Below are 21592 nucleotides of genomic sequence, written 5' to 3' on the forward strand. Positions count from 1 at the left end.
TGGAGTTCGTTTGCAGTGGTTGGAAGCCCTGGCACGCCCATTCTCTCTTTCTGCCTCTTTCTCTCTCTGTCACTCTCAAATAAATAAATAAAAATAAAAATAAAAATAAAACTTAAAGGAGGGCTGGAGAGATGGCTTAGCGGTTAAGCGCTAGCCTGTGAAGCCTAAGGACCCCAGTTCGAGGCTCGGTTCCCCAGGACCCACGTTAGCCAGATGCACAAGGGGGCGCACGCGTCTGGAGTTCGTCTGCAGTGGCTGGAAGCCCTGGCGCGCCCATTCTCTCTCTTTCCCTCTATGTATCTTTCTCTCTATGTCTGTCGCTCTCAAATAAATAAATAATGAACCAAAAAAAAAAAAAAAACCTTAAAGGAGAAAGTGGGCACCTCGCTGCAGTCATGTACAGAGATCCGGGCAGGTCAGATCTGATACTGCAGGGAACCCTCTGACACCTGCTTCTGCGTGAGTTGCCTCTGCTCAGGCCCCAAGGGTCCCAGGGACTTCCTCAGGAGCAAAGCGCTCCAGGATCCCACGCTGGCCCCCCACATCTCCAGCTCCAATGCCCATACCCCAGCGGTAGTGCCTGCAGGGTGGCCAAGCCTGAGCTCACGGTTCTCATGTCCACAGCCTATGCCCCACCACAATGGCACCAGCCCAGGTGAACACGCAGCTGCTCCTACCCTAGAAGCAGACCCTGAGTGGCTGAGCCTTCCCTGGGGACACAGGGACATATGCAAGAAACTGCCCTTTTAGATCTTTATCACCAGGGTGACTATGGACAAATTAGCTTCTTCCCAGGAAAACAGAAACTTTCTCTGCCTACCCTAAGGCTCAGATAAGAACAGTGAACACGGCTGGAGTGATGGCTTAGCAGTTAAGGTGCTTGCCTGCGAAGCATAAGGACTCAGGTTCGATTCCCCAGTACACATGTAAAGTCAGAGGCACAAGGAGGCGCACGCATCTGGAGTTCATTTGCAGTGGATGGAGGCCCTGGAGCACCCATTCTTTCTCTGTCTCTATCTGCTTCTTTCTCTCTCTAACTCTCAAATAAGTAAATAAAATATTAAGAACCACAAACAGCTGAGCTCCTCAGTCTGAGTCCTGCTGAGGATTCCCATTCAGAGCCAGACAGAGCAACGCAGGGGGTGAGCAAGCGGGGCGGGGCACAGGAAAGAGGAAGGCACAAGTGCAAGGCTGGGCTGAAGCAGGGATCCCACGGCATTCCACAGGGGCACAGGGGCGTGAAGACAGCAACGAGGGTGGCAGGTAGGTACACACATCCTTTCTTCCTTCACGCGTACTAGAACAGCCACACACGCAGCAATATAAGGCACCTCATCCTTGGGCTTGGACTCTATCGAGAATTTTCCATGGACACAACCAGGGTTCCCACCCCAGAGAAAGGAGGGATGAGGCCAAGAGAGGACAAGCTCAGCCCAGAACAGCTTTGTGCGTCAGGAAGCAAGGAAAGAATGCGGGGGTACATCCATGGGACACGGCCAGCCTGGAGGGATTGCCAGAGGACACGCTGGGGACCATTTGAGCAGCAGTATAAATGATAGTAACAGATGATAACTGGATGATAAACTAACTAGGAATCCATGAATGCACAGTGGCATAGAAATAAATGTGTTCACAGGAAACACTCATTCTTGGGTGTAGTGGCACCTGCCTTTAGCCCTGGCCCTCAGGAGGCTGAGGTAGAATGATCGGATGGATCACTATGAGTTTGAGACCAGCCTGGGTTCCAGAGTGAGTTTTGTGTCAATCCTGGCTAGAATGAGACCCTGCCACAAAAACGAAAATATAGAAAGAAAAAAGGAAGGAAAGAAAGAGAGAGAAAGAAGTTTGTTCTTAAAGGAGAATGCAACAATAAATCCAAGGACAAATCATGCCATTATTAAGCACCATCATAATCAATATACACTGACATCGATGGATGAAAACAGGGTGTGAAGTTATTAGCATCTCCTCACTGATAATAATCACCAAGGGAGAAAGTAACAGGTTAGTGGATGCCATCATTTTTTATTTTTTATTTATTTATTTATTTATTTTTGGTTTTTCGAGGTAGGGTTTCACTCTAGCCCAGGCTGACCTGGAATTCACTATGGAGTCTCAGGGTGGCCTCGAACTCATGGCAATCCTCCTACCTCTGCCTCCCGAGTGCTGGGATTAAAGGCGTGTGCCACCACACCCGGCTTGCCATCATTTTTTAAAAAGAAGATTTTATTTTTATTTATTTCTTAGAGTCAGAGAGAGCGGGGGGGATGGAGAGAGAGAGAGAGAATGAGCATGCCAGGGCTTCCAGCAACTGCAAACGAACACCAGACACATGCACCACCATGTGCATCTGGCTTATGTGGGACCTGGAAAATCGAACCTGGCTCCTTAGGCTTTGCAGGCAAGCGCCTTAACTACTAAGCCATCGCCTCATCCCAGATGCCATCATCTTTGTTGTTGTTGGCTTGTTAAAAATTTATTTGCAGAAAGAGAGAAACAATGAGCACAGCAGCCACTATAAATCAACCCCAGATGCATGTGCCACTTTGTTCATCTGGCTTTACATGGGTACTGGGGAATCGAACCCTGGTCTTAAGGAATTGCAGGCAAGTGCCTTAACCTTTGAGCCATCTCTCTAGAGCTCTTTGTGAGATAGGGACTCACACAGCCTGGCTGACCTTGAACCCCTGATCCTCCTGCCTCCATTGATGGTTGCCATCTTAATCAAGAGATCAATGCTGACCTCACCAGCACTGGGCACACTGACATCCCATGCCTCGTGGCCTACTTCTGTGTGGTTCTGGCCCCACAGTGGGATCTGGGTGGTCTCAGCACAAAAAAATGGCTGCTGATCTGGGAGCGCTGAGCCAGGCCCGGGAGAGCTCCAGTGTGAAGGAGGTTGGAGGCCACCATGGGGCTGTATGGGCATGTCACAGGGTCCTCCCCTCCCTAGAGTTGTGGGCATGCCGAGAGGAGCCCATCGTGGGGGCTGTCTCTGGGGTGGGGTGTATGAAATACCTATTTGGAACATTCTGAAATGGTTTGAAAATAAGATGGAATTGGGAACGTTAGAGTAGGCTGAATAAGTCTCCCAGGGCAAAGTGTGCTTTGGGTTCAAAAGAAATGATCTGGTGTGAAAGCCACAGTTGCCAAATGTCCTTGAGACGTCACCCTGTCCTCTCGGCTTCCCGCACAGAGCCAGCAGAGCCCATAGGGATTCCATCAGTAGGGAAGGCTGTGAAGACCAGGCGGAGTCCAGGCAAGCTGAGAAGGGGAGGGACGGGGGAGGCAAAGCGCGGAGAAAGTCTTGCAGGAACCTGACTGGTGGGGCTACGCCACCACAGAGACGTCACCTCTGTCCCTCCTTCTGATGGCGACAGGCACCCTGCTTCTCCCATGCTCTGGCAGTGGCAGGTCCCCCAGGCCTCGAGCACAGTTGTCAAGTGTCTCCCCCTGAGAAGGTGTCAGCTGGGGAGGAAGAGAAGGGCTGGTGGGGCCCATGCAGGCCTCCGCGCCTGCTTTAGGTCCCACATCTCCAGCCGGCCCCAACTGTGGCAGCCCTGGGAGGCAGAGGGTGGGTGTGCATAGGAATGAGTGCCGGGGTAAGGGGTTCCGGTGGAACGTGTACGAGTGTGAGGGTGGTCCGGCTACGCGTGCTCGTGAGTGTGCACGGCTCCCAGCACGTGCTGGCTGTGCCTGTGCTGGTGGGAGCCCTGGCCTCGGGCAGGGTCCGCCTCTGCGGGAACCCAGTGGCCAAGCACCCTCTAGTGGCCGGAAGAGGCACAGCAGGGAAGAGTAAAATGAAAGGTAACCCTAGAGACCTGGAAAGGCATCGAAGCCCAGGTGCTGTGGATGGACAGCAGGGAAAGGACAGTGGGGGTGGGGTGAGGTCCTGGAGGAGAGTCCAGGGAATCTCTGAGGATGATGGCCACCCCCGGAGCCCCTCAGGTCTTCCCTAGTGTCTGAGATTTCTCCAGTGGCATGTGGGCTTGGACTGGCCTCAAGGATGCATCTAGGCAGCCAGAGCCTTTCAGAAAGGTGTGCCTGCCACCTGCCTCCCACACCCGCTCTGGCCGAGTGGACCTGGACTGCTGAGGCATTCTTACTCTGGCCCTCCTTCCTCAAGTGGGCACCATTAGGGCTGCTATTCCCAAATCCAAAAACAGCAGCTGGGGCTCCCATGGCACAGTATCCACCGGGTGGCTGGCACTGTGCTCTCTGGTGACCACCCTCCCACAGCTGAGGATAGGGGTGTGTGTGTGTGTGTGTGTGTGTGTGTGTGTGTGTGCGCGCGCGCACGCGCGTGCGTGTGGCAGCTGGTATGCTGAACCCAAGTGTGGGTGTACAATGGAATGAGACCTCATCCTCACCCAGCACCGGGGAGAGGGAAGGCTACTGATGACAGTTCAGGTGACAGCCCCTCGCCTGCCCTGTCACAGGCCAAGGAGAAGTCAGTGAGTCCACAGCTGTCGCTCCACCCATCCTGCAGTAACCTCTTCAGAGGTTCAGCATATTCCTCTGGGTGCATGTTTGCTTTTGGAGGGGTGAACAGAACAAGTTGAGGACAGGGGCCCCCACCACGGTGCCCACTTACTGAGCCAGACAGGCTGAGCAGGAGTTTCTGCCACAGGAGACCTGTTCTCAGGGACTCCCACTCTGTGCTGGACTGCGGCCCTGGCTGGGTGCCGGCAGACAACCTGGAAGTTAGTGTCTGTAAACTGACTGGTAGTTTTGTATGTGGGGTTAGCTTTCCTGTTCAGGAGCTCCTCCCATTCACAAACATGGGGACAAGCTGAGTGATCATGAAAGAGCCCTTATTCCGACAACAGCGCTGCAGTAGAGAACACAGGGCGCCATCCGAGTCACCCTGAGGTGTACACCTTGCCCTTTCCTCTCCAGCCCCCGCCTGCGCCCCAGCTGTGCTCCCAACCACTGGCCCCAGATTTGGTTCTGAGAGTCTAAGACCCAGAGGAGGCGGCCAGAGCAGAGCAGGCGAAAGTGGTGTTTGGGTGACAACAGCCCGCACCCATGCTCCGCCCTGCCTGGCTGTATATGTAAGAGGAAAGTATACCGTGGAATCTGCACTGGACTGAGTCTCCAATGTCCTTCCTAGTGCCAGGAGCCAGGACTGGGAGTTTCTAGCTTGGCTGAGGGGTATGGGGGTGGACCCCAGCCCAGTGGGACTCCTCTCTCCTCCTGCACATGAGGGGGCTGGTCCTGGTTTGGATTGCGGTGTCCAGCCCCAGCCTCACCAGAAGCCACCTGGAACATCCTCCTCCCTAAGAGGGGACATGGAGGGCTGCTCCCACCCTAGGGAGGTGACGCTCCCACCTACATGGACACGGGATCGGGGTGGAGTGCCCTGACTACAGGGCTTCTCTGGGGTCGGTAGAGGCTGCCCCCACACCTAGACTCTAGTCATTGGGACCTAAGTGATGTCTGAAAAATTGGCCCAGGTTCACTCAGTTCACATCAACTCCATAAGCAAATGTGTTTTATCCCATGGGGAAACCACAGCCTTGTTCTCAGGCAGACCTGTGACGTGGCTGTTGCAGCCACAGAGACCCAAAGGGCAAAGCTTGGGCAGCAGCTGCCTGTGCAGTGGGCCAGGCCTGGGCATCGCCTTGCTGCACACGGTGAGGCTCTGCCGCCTCGTCTCAAAGCCTGTGCAGTAGCTGGAGTCCTGGCCTGGTACACTGCCAGATGGAAACTCCCCAGCACCCAGGCCCCACGTGCAGAGGGTGCACCTGAGTCCAGCAGGGAGGGGCTGTACTGGGTATCTACAACCCCACTCTGGAGTGCGGAGGGCAAAGAACATTCTGGGCCCGTGGTATCTTCCAACCTGAGTACACAATAAGGAGAGGCCCCACACCTCACGAGAGCTCTGTGCTCCTGGTGTATAGATGAAGGAGCTTAGGGCACTCAAGCAGTTATGCTTTTTATTTTTTATTTTTATGTTTTTGGTTTTTTGAGGTAGGGTCTCATTCTTGCCCAGGCTGGCCTATGTAGTCTCAGTGCAGCCTTGAATTCAGGGCGCTCCCACCTCTGCCTCCTGCGTGCTGGGATTAAAGGTGTGCACCACCACGCCCGGCCATTTGCACTTTGATTTGTGCTTTAAAAACATGGTGCCAGCTGCAAGGTGAAGCATGCACAGGGGTCTAGAGTGACAGGAAGGCAAGGGGAGCGACAAGCCTGGGTTTCTGGAAGGTCCTCAGGAGGTGAGGCCTGGTGGGGCACAAGGAGGTTAGAAGGGGCTGTTACTCTTCAACTGGGGACAGAGAGGGCTCCCCAGAAGACAGACTGTCCCTTCCGTGTGTGTACTTGACAGGAGGGGAGGGCCCGGCCCCTGCCGGCGAAGGCGAGGCCTGCCCCTGGGAAGAAGGGAAGGAAGGACACAAGCTCGGGGGTGGTGGGTGGAGGCCTTTGTAGACAAGTCCCTGCCTGGCCCTGAAGCAAGGCTGGACAAGCAGCTGCCAGGAGCTGCTGCAGAACGAACCACAGGGCAAGGTGTTCCCAGGAGGGGAAACGGTGGCCACGTCTCGAACATGGTGGCATATGCCTGTAACCCTAGCGTTTGGGAGGCAGAGGCAGAAGGACTATAAGTTTGAGACCAGCCTAGGCTACCCAACTCCCCTAAAATATCTACAAAAGTGGTCAAAGCACTAGCCCACGGGGAAGACTGATCTGAGAAGCCTGTCCAGGGGGCCTTGGACAAGGCTCCCCCAGCTCACCAGAAAGGGTCCCCCTGGTGGGTAGCACCCACAGGTCTTCAGGACCTGGCACAGGGCATGAGCACCCAGGTCAGATGGGACCCATGGTGATGAGGCTAAGGCAGTGGCCACCCAGCCTCAGGCCCGAGGTCCGCTAGCCTGCTCAAGGCACAGGCAAGCAAGGAGCAGGGCAGGTGCGGGGAACACCCAGGCCTTCCCCTCACAGGCAGGGAGGCTGTACTCTGGCCAAACTTGACTTCAAAAGAGGGCAGGTCTGAAGACAGCTGTTCTCCATCCACCGCCCCAGGGTGGCCAGGCTGGCTGGGGAAGGTGGACTACACTTGCCCAGGAGTCTGTCTGATCCTGAGCTAACAGGATGCAAGCACAGCCAGGGGACAGAACCTTCCTACGGGGCAGGCCCCGAAACCTGCTTTCCAAGCCACTCTGGGCTCTCTGACAGCCTCAGTTGCTTCACTCCTTTTGGGGCCACATTGTGATAAAAGCAGCAAACACAGAGGGACACAAACAGCCAGGCAGACAGAGCGATCATACCACCTCCAAGTGCACTCACACCCGGCCCTCTTCAGCAGGGTCTCGGCCTATCTCGCAGATCTGTGCCTCAACACAACCGTGTGTCTGCGCACGTGTGAGCATAACTAGAAGAGGGTGGCTGAGGCGGGTTCTGTGGCAGAGCCGTGGGGGACTCTAGGCCAGCCCCTCCCTGTCGGGCTCAGTGACTGTAGACTGGCCCTGCCAAGTGGCCCATAGGGCTCAACTGCTGTGTCCTGTCCTAGCTTCACACCAGGTGTGAAACCACCACATGGCTCTCTGCCACCTATGCCATTATAAGGCCATCCTCCCCTCTCCCGGTAGCTGTCCCAACTGGCCAACAAAGAAAGGGGGTCAGGGGCCTTCCAGTGCTCAGCTGGGCCATCCAGTGGCCTCTGGCTGCTTTGGCCTCTCAGCGTCACCCAGAGAGGAGAGGCCAAGCCTCAGTGGGAATCAGGACATAACCCCTTCTGTGGAGCACACATCTGGTGTGGACAGGGGCCATGCTGGACTCCATACCCAGGACTGCCCACTTAGGTGGCCAGGTTAGTAGAAGCTTGGTGGAGTGGTGGGGGGAGCCCTGTGAAGGATGAGCTGAACGCTGCCCAGGAAGCTGGACAGAGGTGGCTCTACAGAAGGAAGGGGCTCTGGGCCAGGCTCCAAGGCACCTGTCTGCACTCAGGCTGCCTGCTGTCTGAGCCAGCGCACACTGCGGGGTCTGTGCAGAACAGCACAGAGGCTTGCCTGGACTCTGCCTGGTCTTCACAGCCTTCCCTTCTGATGGAATCCCTATGTCCTTCAACCAGCAGGGCTCTGCTGGCTCTGTGTGAGAAGCCACGGGGGCAGGATGACAGACATCTCAAGGACATTTGGCAACGCTGGCTTCCACACCAGGTCATTTCTATTGTGCCCAAAACAAGCCTTGCCCAGGAGACTCCTCCAGCACACTCTAAGAGTTCCCATGCCATCTATTTTCAAACCATTTCAAAAATTTCCAAGTAAGTATTCCTGATTCCCCACCCCAGACACAGGCCACATTATGGTTCCTCTAGTGTGCAGCGAGCCCCAAGGCTGCATCTGCGTGCTGAGAGTGCCCTCTGCAGGGCAAACGGGGTGGTGCAGGGATAAGCTTCCTGTGATCTCTCAAGCAGGAAAAAAGGTTGTGGTTTGGATCAGGCTGAGACCTTCCCGAAGCCACTCTGACAGAGTACAAACAGGTGGAATTAGATGAAATGTCAGCACTTGAATCTGTAGTCAGCATAGAAAGTTACTCGTGGTTAAAGGCGCCTGTTTGCAAAGCCTGAAGGCCTGGGTTCAATTCCCTTGGACCTATGTAAAGCCAGATGCATAAAGTGGCACATGCATCTGGAGTTCATTTGCAGCAGCTAGAGGCCCTGGCACACCCATTTTTTCTCTCTCTCTCTTTCTCACTGTCTCTTTTCCTCTGCAAACAAACAAAAATGTTTTTTAAAAAATACGCAAAAAATAAAAGACTAAAAAAATAGTTATATATTATTTTATTTTATTTTTGAGAGAGACAGAAAGAGAGAGAGAGAATGGGTACACCAGGGCCTTTCAGCTGCTGTGAATGAACGCCGGACATGTGTGTCCACTTGTGCACGCGTGCAGCATTGCACTTTTGTGTCTGGCTATACGCGGGACATGGAGATTCGAACAAGCATTCTTGTTCTTCTGCTTCACAGGCAAGTGCCTTAACTGTTGAGCCATCTCTCTAGCCAAAAAATAAAAGTTTTTTTTTTAAATAAAAAGTCTCTCATGGGCTGGAGAGATGGCACAGTAGTTAAGGCACTTGCTTGCAAAGCCTGAGGCCTGGGTTTAAGTCTGAAGTACCCATGTAAAGCTGGGTGCACAGATGCACGAGGCGGCACAGATGCCTGGAGTCCGTCTGCAGTGGCGCTGCCAATCCCTGGTGCCCCAATCTCATTCTCTATTTGCAAATAAATAAATAAAGTTATTTATTTATTTATTTTGGTTTTTCAAGGTAGGGTTTCGCTCTAGCCTAGACTGACCCGGAATTCACTATGGAGTCTCAGGGTGGCCTTGAACTCATGGCGATCCACCTACCTCTGCCTCCCAAGTGCTGGGATTAAAGGTGTGCACCACCATGCCCAGCTAAAATTATTTTAAAAAACATATTTAAATTTTATTTTATCTTACTTATTTGAGAAAAAGAAAGATACAGATAGAGAGAAAGACACAGACAGATAAATACAGAAAGAGTATGTCAGAGCCTCTAGCCACTGCAAATGAACTCCAGACACATGTACCACCTTGTGCATCTTACATGGGTCGTGGGGAATTGAACCTGGGTCCATAGGCTTTTCAGGCAAGCGCCTTACCCTCTAAGCCATCTCTGTGGCCCTAAATTTTTTTTAAGTTATTACTGTGTTTGGTGACAATCTGTTTCACCACTCAGACTCTGAAACTGGATTGCAGTTTATCTTTCCAGAATGTTCCAACTTGGCTCCGCCACATTTCAAGCACTCCTTATGGCTACTATATCTGGCAGCATGGCTCTACAGAGACACCAAGGCCAAGGGACCATCTTCTCTCCCCTCTCCCCCCGCCCCGACATCTCTGTGGGTGACTTAGTCCTTCCTTTGTGTGGGATAAGCTCTTGTCCCGCCGCCCTGCAGGTCAGCAAAGATAGCCCTACGTCCTTACATTCAGATCAGAAGACAACCCCATTCTCTCTCTACAGCCCGGGCAAGGCGGCAATCCTGGACTCAGTCAGAAATCACCCACTATAGCTGCCCAGTCACCACTGACAGCCACCAGCCAGGGCTGCCGTGTTTCCGACGCCAGCTGAATCCTTGCAGGTGTTTAGAACAGTCATGGAAAGATTCCATAGAACAGGCAAGAAAAAAGCAGGTTATGTAACAGTTTTGTTTTTGTGAAAAGAAACAAATCCAAAAACATCAGTAGCACACTTGTCTACACAGAGACCATGGCCAGAAGATTTTCTCTCTCCAGGAGCAAATTCCACCAGGTGGGATATGCCACTCAGCCTTTGCTGTTTTTGTTTTTCTGTGATGCTGGGGATCCAACCCAGGGCCTCACACATAGGTAAAGGCCCCATGCTGAGCGCTAGCCCAGCTCCACTTACGCGTGTTTCTCTGCACAGTGCAGCAGGAAAGGCTCCCCTGGTGCACACGGCAGGTGAAGCCCCCCTTCACACCTCCTCCAGTGTGGGCTCCCCGCTGTGCAGGGACCTTCCTCAGAGACTCAGAAGCCTACAGGCTTGCTTGGTGCCTTCTAAATACACAGGGACACAGGCTTAGACTGGACTGATCAAGAAAGATCCGGAAGCCAGGCATGGTGGTGCATGCCTTTAATCCCAGCAGTTGGGAGGCAGAGGTAGGAGGATCGCTGTGAGTTCAAGGCCACCCTGAGACTACATAGTGAATTCCAGGTCAGCCTGGGCTAGAGTGAGACCCTACCTTGGGAAAAAAAAAGTCCTGAAGGAGCCCTGTGCACAAAACTGCAGCTCTCGGCTTCCCCTCCTACTGAGCCTCGGCACCTGGTCTTCAAATCCAAATGCATCTCTCACGCACTCAGCAGCCACAGACTCAGGCTGAGCACGTGTTACCTGGGCTCATGCAACAGAGCAGACAGGCTCTGCACAGCAGGCGAAGGGTGCCAAGTCTCGCTTCGGCAGCCCCTCACTTGGAGCACAGCAGGGCTCTGCAACTCTGGGGGAAAGGAGGGACCCCAAGGCCTGCTAGGGTCTGAACATGTGCTCTTCTCGGAGCTCATTTGACAGGGCCACAGAGTTGGGAGGAAGGCCGATGGGGTTGTGAAAAGGCTCGCAGGCATGAGTCCTCCCTTCTCTCTCGCCATCTAGGGACTCAGTGCTCCTCCTCCCTGCAGGATGCAGCAACAGGCACATCACAGTCATCCTGGAATTGGAGGCCGAATCTGCCACCACCCTTTGTGGGCTCCCAGCCGTCGGCACTGTGACAGACGACATTCTCTTCTCCTGCAGTGACCCAGCTCGGGTAGGCTGCTACGGCTGCACAGACTGGACAGGGTGCAGACTGGTATCTTGGGGACAAAGTTTTGTGGCTTATGAGTGGGCTCCCTTAGGCCAGAACTGCAGACTTCAAACATTTGCCAGGGAATGGCTTAGTTTTCACACCACCAGGGTTGGCAAAAGTGCCCCATCACAGAGTGCTCAGCATCAGGTAAAATGCAGCCTGAGCCAGCATCCCCACATTCTTCAGTGAAGTCAGGTGACCCTCTGTGAGGAAAATAAAGGTCTGTATTTCAAGTATGTCAGAGTTTCTACCCTGGGAAGACCTGGGAGTGCTTTTCTGACTTCAGACCCAGGAATACTGAGAATCCCTCACATGTCTTGTGCACACAGATGGCCTCAACTTACTGCTCCCACAGGTCTCTCATGCAGGATGGACCTTAGGGTGAGACCCTGATGCAGTATGACTCTGCCTATGCTGATCACTCAGTACGCATGTAACTGATCTATATATAATCCCCCAAACCCAGATAGCCATGTTTTAACCAAGTCTCTCCAGCACCCACAAAACTGTACTACTTTGGAACATCTATAATGAAATCCATCTAGAATAAACAAGATAATACTAGCGTCTAGAACCCTCTCAATGGCTAAGAGAGCCACAATCCTATCACCATGGGGTGTACCAGATGCCCAACACCCAGCAGCTGCCCAGGGACATCAGGTGGAATAGTGGAGAACAGGCTCAGGACGGAAGCCCCACCCCAGAGCGTCCTGACAGCACGAGGGGTCTCCAGGTTCTCTGCCTCTGACAGACTGGAGACGACAGAGCAGAAGGAGAAAAAGGGGTGCTGCGGGAACTGAGGCCACCAACTGTAACCTCCATGGCACTGAACACTCAAAGCACATTCCTTCCAGGACCAAATTCAACCCAACTCCCTGGTGAAAACACCTGGGACAAGTAGAGCCTTTACTTCATGTCAATAATGCACATTTGCCTGAAAATCCAGACCCTGTACCAGGCCACTCTGCCCCACCATTGGATATCACACACTGAAGGTCTGTGATTTCTGCTACTGAGCTGGGCCACCCCTGTCCTTGGGGGCCAGTGGTAGGGAAGGCTATGAATGTCCACATTTTGGTTGTGTGCTTGAGACAAAACTCCCCTTTGTTTGGAAAACAAATGAAACAAGAACATGGTCACCCCAGTAAGCTATGGAGAAAGCAGCAAGAGAAGAGGCTGCAGGCACTGACCTGTACTTCCCAGTCCGCACCTGCAACGCTCTCATTCCACACCGCTGGGCACCGCCAACATCGCCTACAATGTCGTCCCCGATCATGATGGCCTGTCATGGCAGTGAAGTATGTTCATAAGGGACGTCAGGAGGATTTTATTCCTGTGCTCTTTCATTTTTTTTGACATAATAAACTACTTGACTTTATGTTTAAAACCACCATCATCCAAATTAAACAAGATAATATTGTCACCATATTGATTAAAAGTCAGCCCGCCTTGAATATATCTCCTGATGCCCCAGTGGGCCATGGCTCTGACTGGCATATATTTATGCAATTTGAAATCAATCAGTAGATGTCAAGACAATTTGCCTCTCTGAGGACATGTGAGGATGCTGGTGCAGGCTGCTTTTTACCAGGTGCTAAACATTCTGTGATGGGGTGATTTTGCCAACCCTGGGGTTGTGAAAACTAATCCAGTCCCTAGCAAGTCTTTGTAGTTCACAGCTCAAGAGACTTTGCTTTCAATTAGAGACTACCTGTAACACCAAAGCACACACCTACATGTGTGCACACACGATACTATCTTAGAAACCATCTCTGGGATCGTGGTGGTTTGATTCAGGTGTTCCCCATAAACTTAGGTGTCCTGAATGCTAGGTTCCCAGCTAATGGAGATTTGGGGATTAACGGCTCCTGCACGCAGTGTATTGTTGGGGGCGGGCTTATGGGTTTTAGAGCCAGTTTTCCTTTGCCAGTGTTTGGCACACTCTCCTGCTATTATTGTCCATCTGACGTTGGCCAGAAGGTGATGTCTACCCTCTGATCATGCCATCATTTCCCCCTACCATCATGGAGCTTCCCCTCGAACCTATAAGTCAAAATAAACCTTTTTTCCCACAAGCCACTTTTGGTTGCCAACAATGTGAACCTGACTGCAACAGGGATATCCCTCCCACCCAAAATAACCCAACCACAAATTCTGTGAACCAACAGTTCTTAAAACAATGGGCACTGGGCTAGAGACATGGCACAGCAGTTAAAGGCACTTGCTTGCAAAGCCTGACTGCCAGGGTTCTACCCGTCAGTTCCTACAATTTCAGCTCACTAAACTACTAAACGGACCATAAGGGGCAAGGAAGAAATCTCAAGAAGGGGTATAGAAAATAGCATAGTCAAATTCATATGGTAGGAAAACAGAAGTGGTAAATAGAGAGCATAATAGAATCCATCTGGTAAGAAAACAGGAGGAGTGAAATAGAGAACTTCGTAGAAAAGAGGTGAGTCCTAGTGGGGAGTCAACAGGTCACAGGACACCCTTCTCAGTAGCCTTAAGAGGGATTAACAAGGGATTCATGGAGGAGAGAACTGGTTGTTAAAATATGAAGCCATTGCACCCATGGTTTGCACCTTCTGCACAAAGCTTCTCCTATCTCCTCCTCCCTATGAGATGCAACCAGGGGCCTTCATTAAAGCCTGAAGAGATAGAGTCTCCCCATCTTAGACTTCTATCAAAACTGTGAGCTAAATAAACTTCTTTTCTTATTAAGTTCCCAGTGCCAGGTATTCTGTTATAGCGACACAAAGCTAAGATGACCATTGTTGACAAGCCAGGAAAAAAAAAACAAAAAAAAAAACAACCTCACAACCAGCTGAACTCGCTGACTTCTAGGCCCCAGAACTGCAAGAAAGTAAATGTCCATTGCTTAAGCCACCCAGTCTGTCATTTTATTAGTCACTACTTTGAGATGACCAATCCAGATGGAGGCATAGGTGGAGCTCAGCAGACCTCTCCCCAAGCTGAGGAGATGGAGCTAAGATTCTGGGGTGACTAAGGCAGTGTGAGCCCATCAGGCATGGTCATATGGGGGAGAGCTGTGCAAAGAGGACTGTGGAGGTAAAGGGCCCTCAGGAGTCAGTAGACTACTGGCTGCTCCTATGCACAAGGGAGTTGCCCATGGCTAGAGTTGTAGTCAGTTTCATGTTGCTGGGATAAACATTTAAAGTAGACACCTGTACGGCAGGAAGGGATTTATCTCAAGCTTACAGATCCAGGGGAAGTTCCGTAACAGTGAAAGAAGTTGGCCCCCATGAATAAATCCAAGCAGAGAGAGAAACCATCACCATCCAGGAAACACCAGAAACACCAAAATAGCAGGGATCAGGCAGAGCTCATGCACTCTGCATACCTTTTGACTAGAACTCAGATCCACCCCCAAACACCTTTGGGTTAGACCCTGGGATCCACCCTCCAGTGACACCTCCTCCAGCCAGGAAGCTGGAGACCCAAGTTACAAGCTTCATAAAACACCTTAGTCCATGGTGGGGGGTATACATTCCAACTACCACAGCTAGGAAAGAGATATACCAAAATGCAGAAAAAAACAGAGCCTAGACCTCACATGGGCTTTTGCCCTTCCTTACTGCCAGCCTGAAAAACTATCCAATTGGCAGGGCAACCAGTAGCCTTCCCACAGCACCCCATTTTCAGCAGTGGGAATAAGTAGTCCTACACTTACAGAACCCCATTCTGCTGCTGCCTCCAAAATCCTACAAGCAATTCCTAAAGGGGCCAGGTAGTTTCCAAGTAATTTAGCTTCTGAGAACAAAGTTCAAAAATAGTTGTGGCCATACAAAAATATCTAATGCCCCAAAAAGATAAAATTCACAATTTCTGGCGTCTAATAATAAGTGATGAGGGGACTAGAGGGATGGCTTAGCGGTTAAGGCACTTGCCTGCAAAGCCAAAGGACCCAGGTTCTATTCCCCAGGACCCACGTTAGCCAGATGCACAAGGTGGTACATGCGTCTGGAATTTGTTTGCAGTGGCTGGAGGCCCTAGTGTGCCCATTCTTTCTCTTCCCCTCTCTGCCTCTCTCTCTCTCTCTAATAAATAAATAAAAGTAAAGTTTTTAAAAAGTGATGAGACTTGCAAAACGAAGAAAATATCATGTGTGATGAGGAGAAAAATCCCTCAATCCACACTGACCACAGGCTGGCATGGTCTGTAAACCCCGCAGGAGGGAGGCAGGGCAGGACGATCTCTGCAAGTTTGAGGCCAGCACAGTAAGTTTAGAGTGTCCCGGCCGAGGCCAGGGCTAGACAGCAAGATCATGCGTCAAAAAGCCAAAACAATCAATAAGAAATAAAAAACAACTGATAACAGATGTGAGATTTGGCAGCAAGAGCATTAAATCAGTTCTTGTCATTGGACTAAATTCCCAAAGTTTAGTTGAGAAATGGAAAATGAAAGAAAAAGATCTAAATCAAGCCTCTGGAGATTAAAATTACAACATAAAGGTTCAAAATACGCCAGGAGAGAGGAATGCCAGATTGGACACTTCAGAAGAAAAGATTAATAAACTGGAAGCACGCACTACAAACTATCCAAAATGAAACCCAGAGAGAGAGAAAAAATAGGCATGGTGGCATACACCTATAATCCTAGCACTTGGGAAGAGGTGGCAGGAGGATCAGAAGTTCAAGGTTATCCTTGGCTACATAGTGAGTTCCAGACTCTGGTCTGGTATACAAGAGACCCTATTTCAATATAACATAAAATAAACAGAACCAAGCATAACAAACACAAATTAAAACAAATGAACAAACCAGGCGTGGTAGTGCATGCCTTTAATCACAGCACTCGCGAGGCAGAAGTAGGAGGATTGTCTTGGGTTCAAGGCCACCCTGAGACATAGTGAATTCCATGTTAGCCTGGGGTAGAGCAAGACCCTATCTCAAAGAACCAAAAAAAAAAGGGGGGGGAGAAAGGAAGGAAGGAAGAAAGAAAGTAAGTAAAAGGAGCAGAGCATCACTGAGCTATGGCACAACTTCAAGGAGCCTGTATGCATGTGACTAGAGTTCTTGGAAGAGGTGAGAGAGCAGGAGAGAAAGACATTTGAAGAAATAATAGCTGGAGGTTTTCCAGACTCAATAGAAATTATAAATCCACAGAGCCAAGATCCCCATAAACACCAAGCACAAAAAACATGAAGAAAGCTTCATCAAGGCACACAGTCACTCATCACTCAAGTGATGACAAGGAGAAAACCCTAAAACAACCTGGAGGGGAGTAAAAAAAGACACATGCTATACACAGAGAACGAAAGACAGAATTTGCTGGAAACAATACAAAAGACTTTGAGACATCACCTTTCAAGTCCTCCAAGAAACAAAACCCTGCCCACCTAGAATTCTACACCTAGTAAAACTCAAAAGCAAGGGTAAAATAAAGATGTATCAGACACCCAAAGCTGGCAAAAATCCTCACCAACAGAACTACCCTATGAGCAATGTAAAAGGAAAGCTTGCTTTGAGGCCAAAGAAAACTGGACAGCGGTAGAAAGGTGGACGCATGCCGAGGAACAGAGAGCACTAGTAAGTCACACACACAGTGGCCCTTTCGGCTGCTGGCCCCTTCTGATGGCTAACCCACTCAGCTCAGGTGACATCGCCTCCCACTGCCCAGGCTGGAATGCATGGCCCACCCAAAGCACTCGGTGACCACCACCCAGTGTTGTGGGTGCCCCAACTTGTGATAATAGACCATATCATTCCTTGCTCCTTCCTCGGGAGACTTGTGAGTCCAGAGAGATGACCAAAAATGAACAGTGACTGGATGGTGCTCTGAGTGGAGGCTGTCAGCATCTTAAGTCCCCGAGCCACAGCAAACACGACTGCGCGTCAGTCACCAGTGGGCAGCAGCCACACGGTGCACTTAGTGATGCTGATCTCTTAGCTACTTTGAGTCTCCTTTTGCCCTATTAATATTACTGATTATATTGATTCATACTTTTTCTTGTAGATTTTTTTAGACAGGACTCTTTTTAATGCTGTTAAAAATATTTTATTTATTTGAGAAAGAGGAAGAGGCAGATAGAATGGGTGCGCCAGGGCCTCTAGCCACTATAAACAAACTCCAGACACATGTACCCCCTTGTTCATCTGGCTTGCTTGGGTCCTGGGGAATCAAACCCGAGGTCCTTAGGGTTCACAGGCAAATGCTTTAACTGCTAAGCCATTTCCCCAGCCCTTAATGTCTATTTTTAATATTTTATTTTTATTTATTTATTTGTGAGAGACAGAGTCAGACAGAGAGAGAAAGAGAAAAAATGGGCATGCCAGGGCATCCAGCCACTGCAAACGAACTCCAGACACATGTGCCATCTTGTGCATCTCACTTACATGGGTCCTGGGGAATCAAACTTAGGTCCTTTGACTTTGTAGGCAAGTGCCTTAAACACTAAGCCATTTCTCCAGCCCTTAAACAGGACTCTTGTAACCCAGGCAAGCTTGAACTTGCTATAAAGCTGAGAAAGATCTCGAATTTCTAATCTTCCTGCCTTTACCTCCTGAGTACAGGGATTGTACTCAGACCTTCACCACAATACTGGACTTATGCATTGTTGAGGACCAAGCCCAGGGTTTAGTACACATAGGCAATCACTCTACCATGCCCTGCCCTAAGCACATGCATTATTAAAGGTCAGCAAACAAAAGTAGCCCCTCTCATTCTCTTACCCTTGTAATTTGAATAAAAGCTTCCCAACTATTTTCAGAAGAGTCTGCTAATGGAAGGTCTACAGGAATCTCAGGTGTCAGCACTGCTCCCAAGGCCAGGCAGACTGACACCATGCACTCCTGTGACACGGTAGGTGCCCTGGAGCGGGCAGGGACAGGTGCTTTGAAGCTGACAGTTGCTCCATCAGCTCTTTGCTGAGATCAGATGCTAAGTGGGGTTGACCAGTTGACCGATGAATGAACACACAAACCAACATCTAGATGAAACAAGATATGATCACGAAGCATTTGCCAGCAGAGGCCCATCTATATGGAAGGCCCATCCACATGGATTCCACCTCTGAAGATAGGGTCCAGAAGAAATCTGCCCCTCCACGTGGGGAAGATGGTCACAGAAAAGGAGGGAGAAGAGACAGAATTCAGGTCTCAGATTAACCCGGGCACCAGGCTAGAATCTCAGCTCTGCTGTGCGCTAGCTACATGACCTTGGGCAAGGTTCCCCTTCCATCTACAAAATGTGTGTAACTGGTGTGGTGTCTAAAACACAAATCTTTTAAGTTAGGCATCTAGTGCAGTGTCTGAATATAATAAGTTATCTGAACATACCAAAAGGAAAATTAATATTGGAGTATTTTTCTGAGAAAATTCCTATTGTAACTATACCACACACTTCATGATAGCTACTCTTGTTACTTGGCCTTGTGACATTGAGCCCTGTCCTGGGTGGGTCAAGGAGCAGGATCAGGCAGTGGAGGCACAGCACAGGTCAGCGAGATGCGGTTCCACCGTGTGGCGCTCAGCCGAGTGTTGAATGCCGGTGCTGACTGGACAATTTCGTGTACGCGTGGTCAGGCCTGCGTGATGCTCAGGACGCTGTGAGGCCTGAGCGTGCCAGGAAAACTCCCAGAGCAGGTGAAGTTTTGAGTTTTGGTATGAAGGGCAAGAGGGCCCAGACAGGTGGGAGGGTACAGAGTGGCAGTGGGCTGTTCCCAGAGCAACACCCATGCACTGACAACCACACATTTACCAGTCACCAGGGCGATGGGTCTCAGAAGCAGGAGTTGCATGAGCCCGAGGCCATTGCTTTTGAGAATACCAAGGAACCTTGAGGAGCGGAGGGAAGAGCAGAGACAGAGCCTCTAACAATGGCCTGAGCTCCTCACAGACATCTTCAAGCAGAGCAGATGGGCCCCATTACAGCAGCCACAGGGACTGTGGCACTGAGAGAATGCGATTTGTGGGGGAGCCACCAGCCACTGCCCGGCGAGTGAGGTGTGGACAGAAGCAGTAAAGGTCGTGCTTCCCGCTGCACGGTGGCTTCCCTCGGCTCTTTGCTCCGCACCCACCACGCTTCCCAGCGGGCGCTGTGAACACCGGCGACAGACTTTGGCTCTAGGTACAACAAAGGCGTCACTTCACAAAGTCACGAGGCTTACTTTCAGATAAATCTGAGGGTAAGGGCTTCTACTTACAAAAATGAACCAAAGTTCTTTTTAAAGCAAATTTAATTAAGTAAAGCACGAGTTAAAGAAACACCATGCTGTGGCAAGTGGCCAAGTATGACAAAGCTGGGACGTTCTTCTAGAATAATGGTATTGGGGGGAACACTGCAATGCCACAAGTGCAATTCTTTCTTGAGGTAGGGTCTCACTCTAGCCCAGGCTGACCTGGAATTCACTCTGTAGTCCCAGGGTGGCCTTGAGCTCACAATGATCCTCCTACCTCTGCCTCCCGAATGCTGGGACTAAAGGTGTGTGCCACCATGCCCGGCTTGCAATTCATCTTTTAAAAAATATTTTTATTTATTTATTTATTTGAGAGGCAGAAAGAGGCAGAGGAGGAGGAGAGAGAGAGAGAGAGAGAGAATGGGTGTGCGAAAGCTTTCAGCCACTGCAAACAAACTCCAGATGCATGTGCCACTTTGTGCATCTGGCTTACATGGGTCCCGGGGAATCGAACCAAGGTCCTTTGGCTTTGCAGGCAAATGCCTTAACTGCTAAGTCATCCATCTCTTCAGCCCACAAGTGCAATTCTTTATCTATCAAACATTCACACAGCAATCTGGAAGTCATCAAGCCACCCGGGAAGGAAGTCAGTGGCAACTGCTCCCTGTAGTGGGACAGCACGGGCTGCACCAAACACAGCCAGGTGACCCCAAAGCTCCAGGGCTGCCCAGCAACGTGGCATGATTGCGGGTGGCCAGAAACCCCGTGTCGGACCTGCTTCTCCCTTTCTAAGAAGCTGTTCTGAAACTGCTCGGCTGGCCTGGGAACATCCACGGACTCCAACTCAGGTGTGTCCACTGCTGTCAGAGGCTCTGGGACTGTGTGTGAGATGGAACACATGTCACAACCACCTCATGTCATGCCTGACACTGTCCACATCTCCAGGAAAAGCAAATTTTGTGCACTGTGTGTGCTTGCTTGCACACACACCCTCCTGGGCTGGCCATTTGTTGATGGATCCGTGGAGACAGAATCTGAAGAAATGAACTCATCGGAGGAAGAGCTGTCATCTATGAAAGAGTGCCTGTGGCTTGGCCTCATAAAAGATGCCTGCATGGGGCAGAGCCCTAGGAAGCTGAAAGTGAGGGGAGCAGCAAGTTAGAGTCCGGATGTAGGGAGGCCACGAGGCAGCCGGCTGTGCAATTGCAGGGGCAGCGATGCCTGCCGGGGCCAGCTTGTGGGCTCCGCATACCAAAATGCTCTCGGGACCCCAGGGAATTCCCAGATTTACTATCGGTGAAGGGCAATGATCACGCCAGGAGGAGCAATTATTGCCAAATCATTTAGGATTTAAAAAATCATTGGCAAGAAGATGGAGGTCAAGAGGTGCACTGTCAGGGGAAATAAAAACTCTACCTGTCAGGCCTGGATCTCACTTCCTTCCTCACTGATAAGGTGGAGGGGAGATGGAGCCTCCGAACCAGATGGTCAGACCTCCGCAGATGCTGTGAGCTGCAGGGAGGCGAAACCATCCTTGAGGCAGAAGAAAATAAAACGTACTACAACAGACTCTGGGGTAAAGGCATCTTAAGACAAACGAAGCCTGATGGACACATGTCACAAAGACAATCACCACCAAGAGTTCCTGACACTCCCATGGCTGTGGTGCTGGGTGCCAGTGTCTGGGCACTGAGTCCAGGTGGGCTGCAGGGGCGCTGTATCTGCTCCTGGCTCTCATGCCTCTGGCAATAGAAACACATTCACCCACCAAGGATGAGTTCCATCCGCAAGCTGCAACCCAGAGACCATGAACACAGCTTGAGCCCGGTGGATCAAAGCAGGGCGCCTCCCATGGGCATATCAAAGGGTGAGGCTGTCGTGGGAAAGATAGGCTGCATATACCCCCACATGGAACTCACTCCCCACCAGAGCCACAGACAGTCCCCGAAGCTCCCAGGTAGGATGGATGCTGAGAAGCAGAAACAAAATGGCAGGAATGGTCTGCTTCTTACGCCCAGCCCTCAGTGGGCAACCCTATAAACCTTGCCCTCAATTGCCTTTCTTCAGTAAGAGACAAGGTCTTGCTGAAGAGCCAGGCTGGCCTCCAGCTCCCGTGCCACCCTGCTCCTGCCTCCCAA

At 50.9% G+C, this 21592-nt stretch overlaps 1 protein-coding gene across 2 annotated transcripts in view; it reads right to left on the reverse strand.

The window, feature by feature from the left end:
• Window positions 1-21592, reverse strand: part of LOC101615351 (phospholysine phosphohistidine inorganic pyrophosphate phosphatase) — a 158910-nt gene that overhangs the window by 73714 nt on the left and 63604 nt on the right. Inside the window, exon 6 of one of the 2 annotated variants that reach the window (XM_004659265.2) lies at window positions 12508-12599. The exons of the other annotated variant lie outside the window; for it this stretch is intronic. Within the exon in view, the coding sequence (XP_004659322.1) occupies window positions 12508-12599 (92 nt within the window). The remainder of the gene's footprint in view (window positions 1-12507; window positions 12600-21592) is intronic. 2 annotated transcript variants of the gene reach the window in all.

This window comes from Jaculus jaculus, chromosome 1, assembly GCF_020740685.1.
Source record: "Jaculus jaculus isolate mJacJac1 chromosome 1, mJacJac1.mat.Y.cur, whole genome shotgun sequence".
Taxonomy (NCBI): Eukaryota; Metazoa; Chordata; class Mammalia; order Rodentia; family Dipodidae; genus Jaculus; species Jaculus jaculus.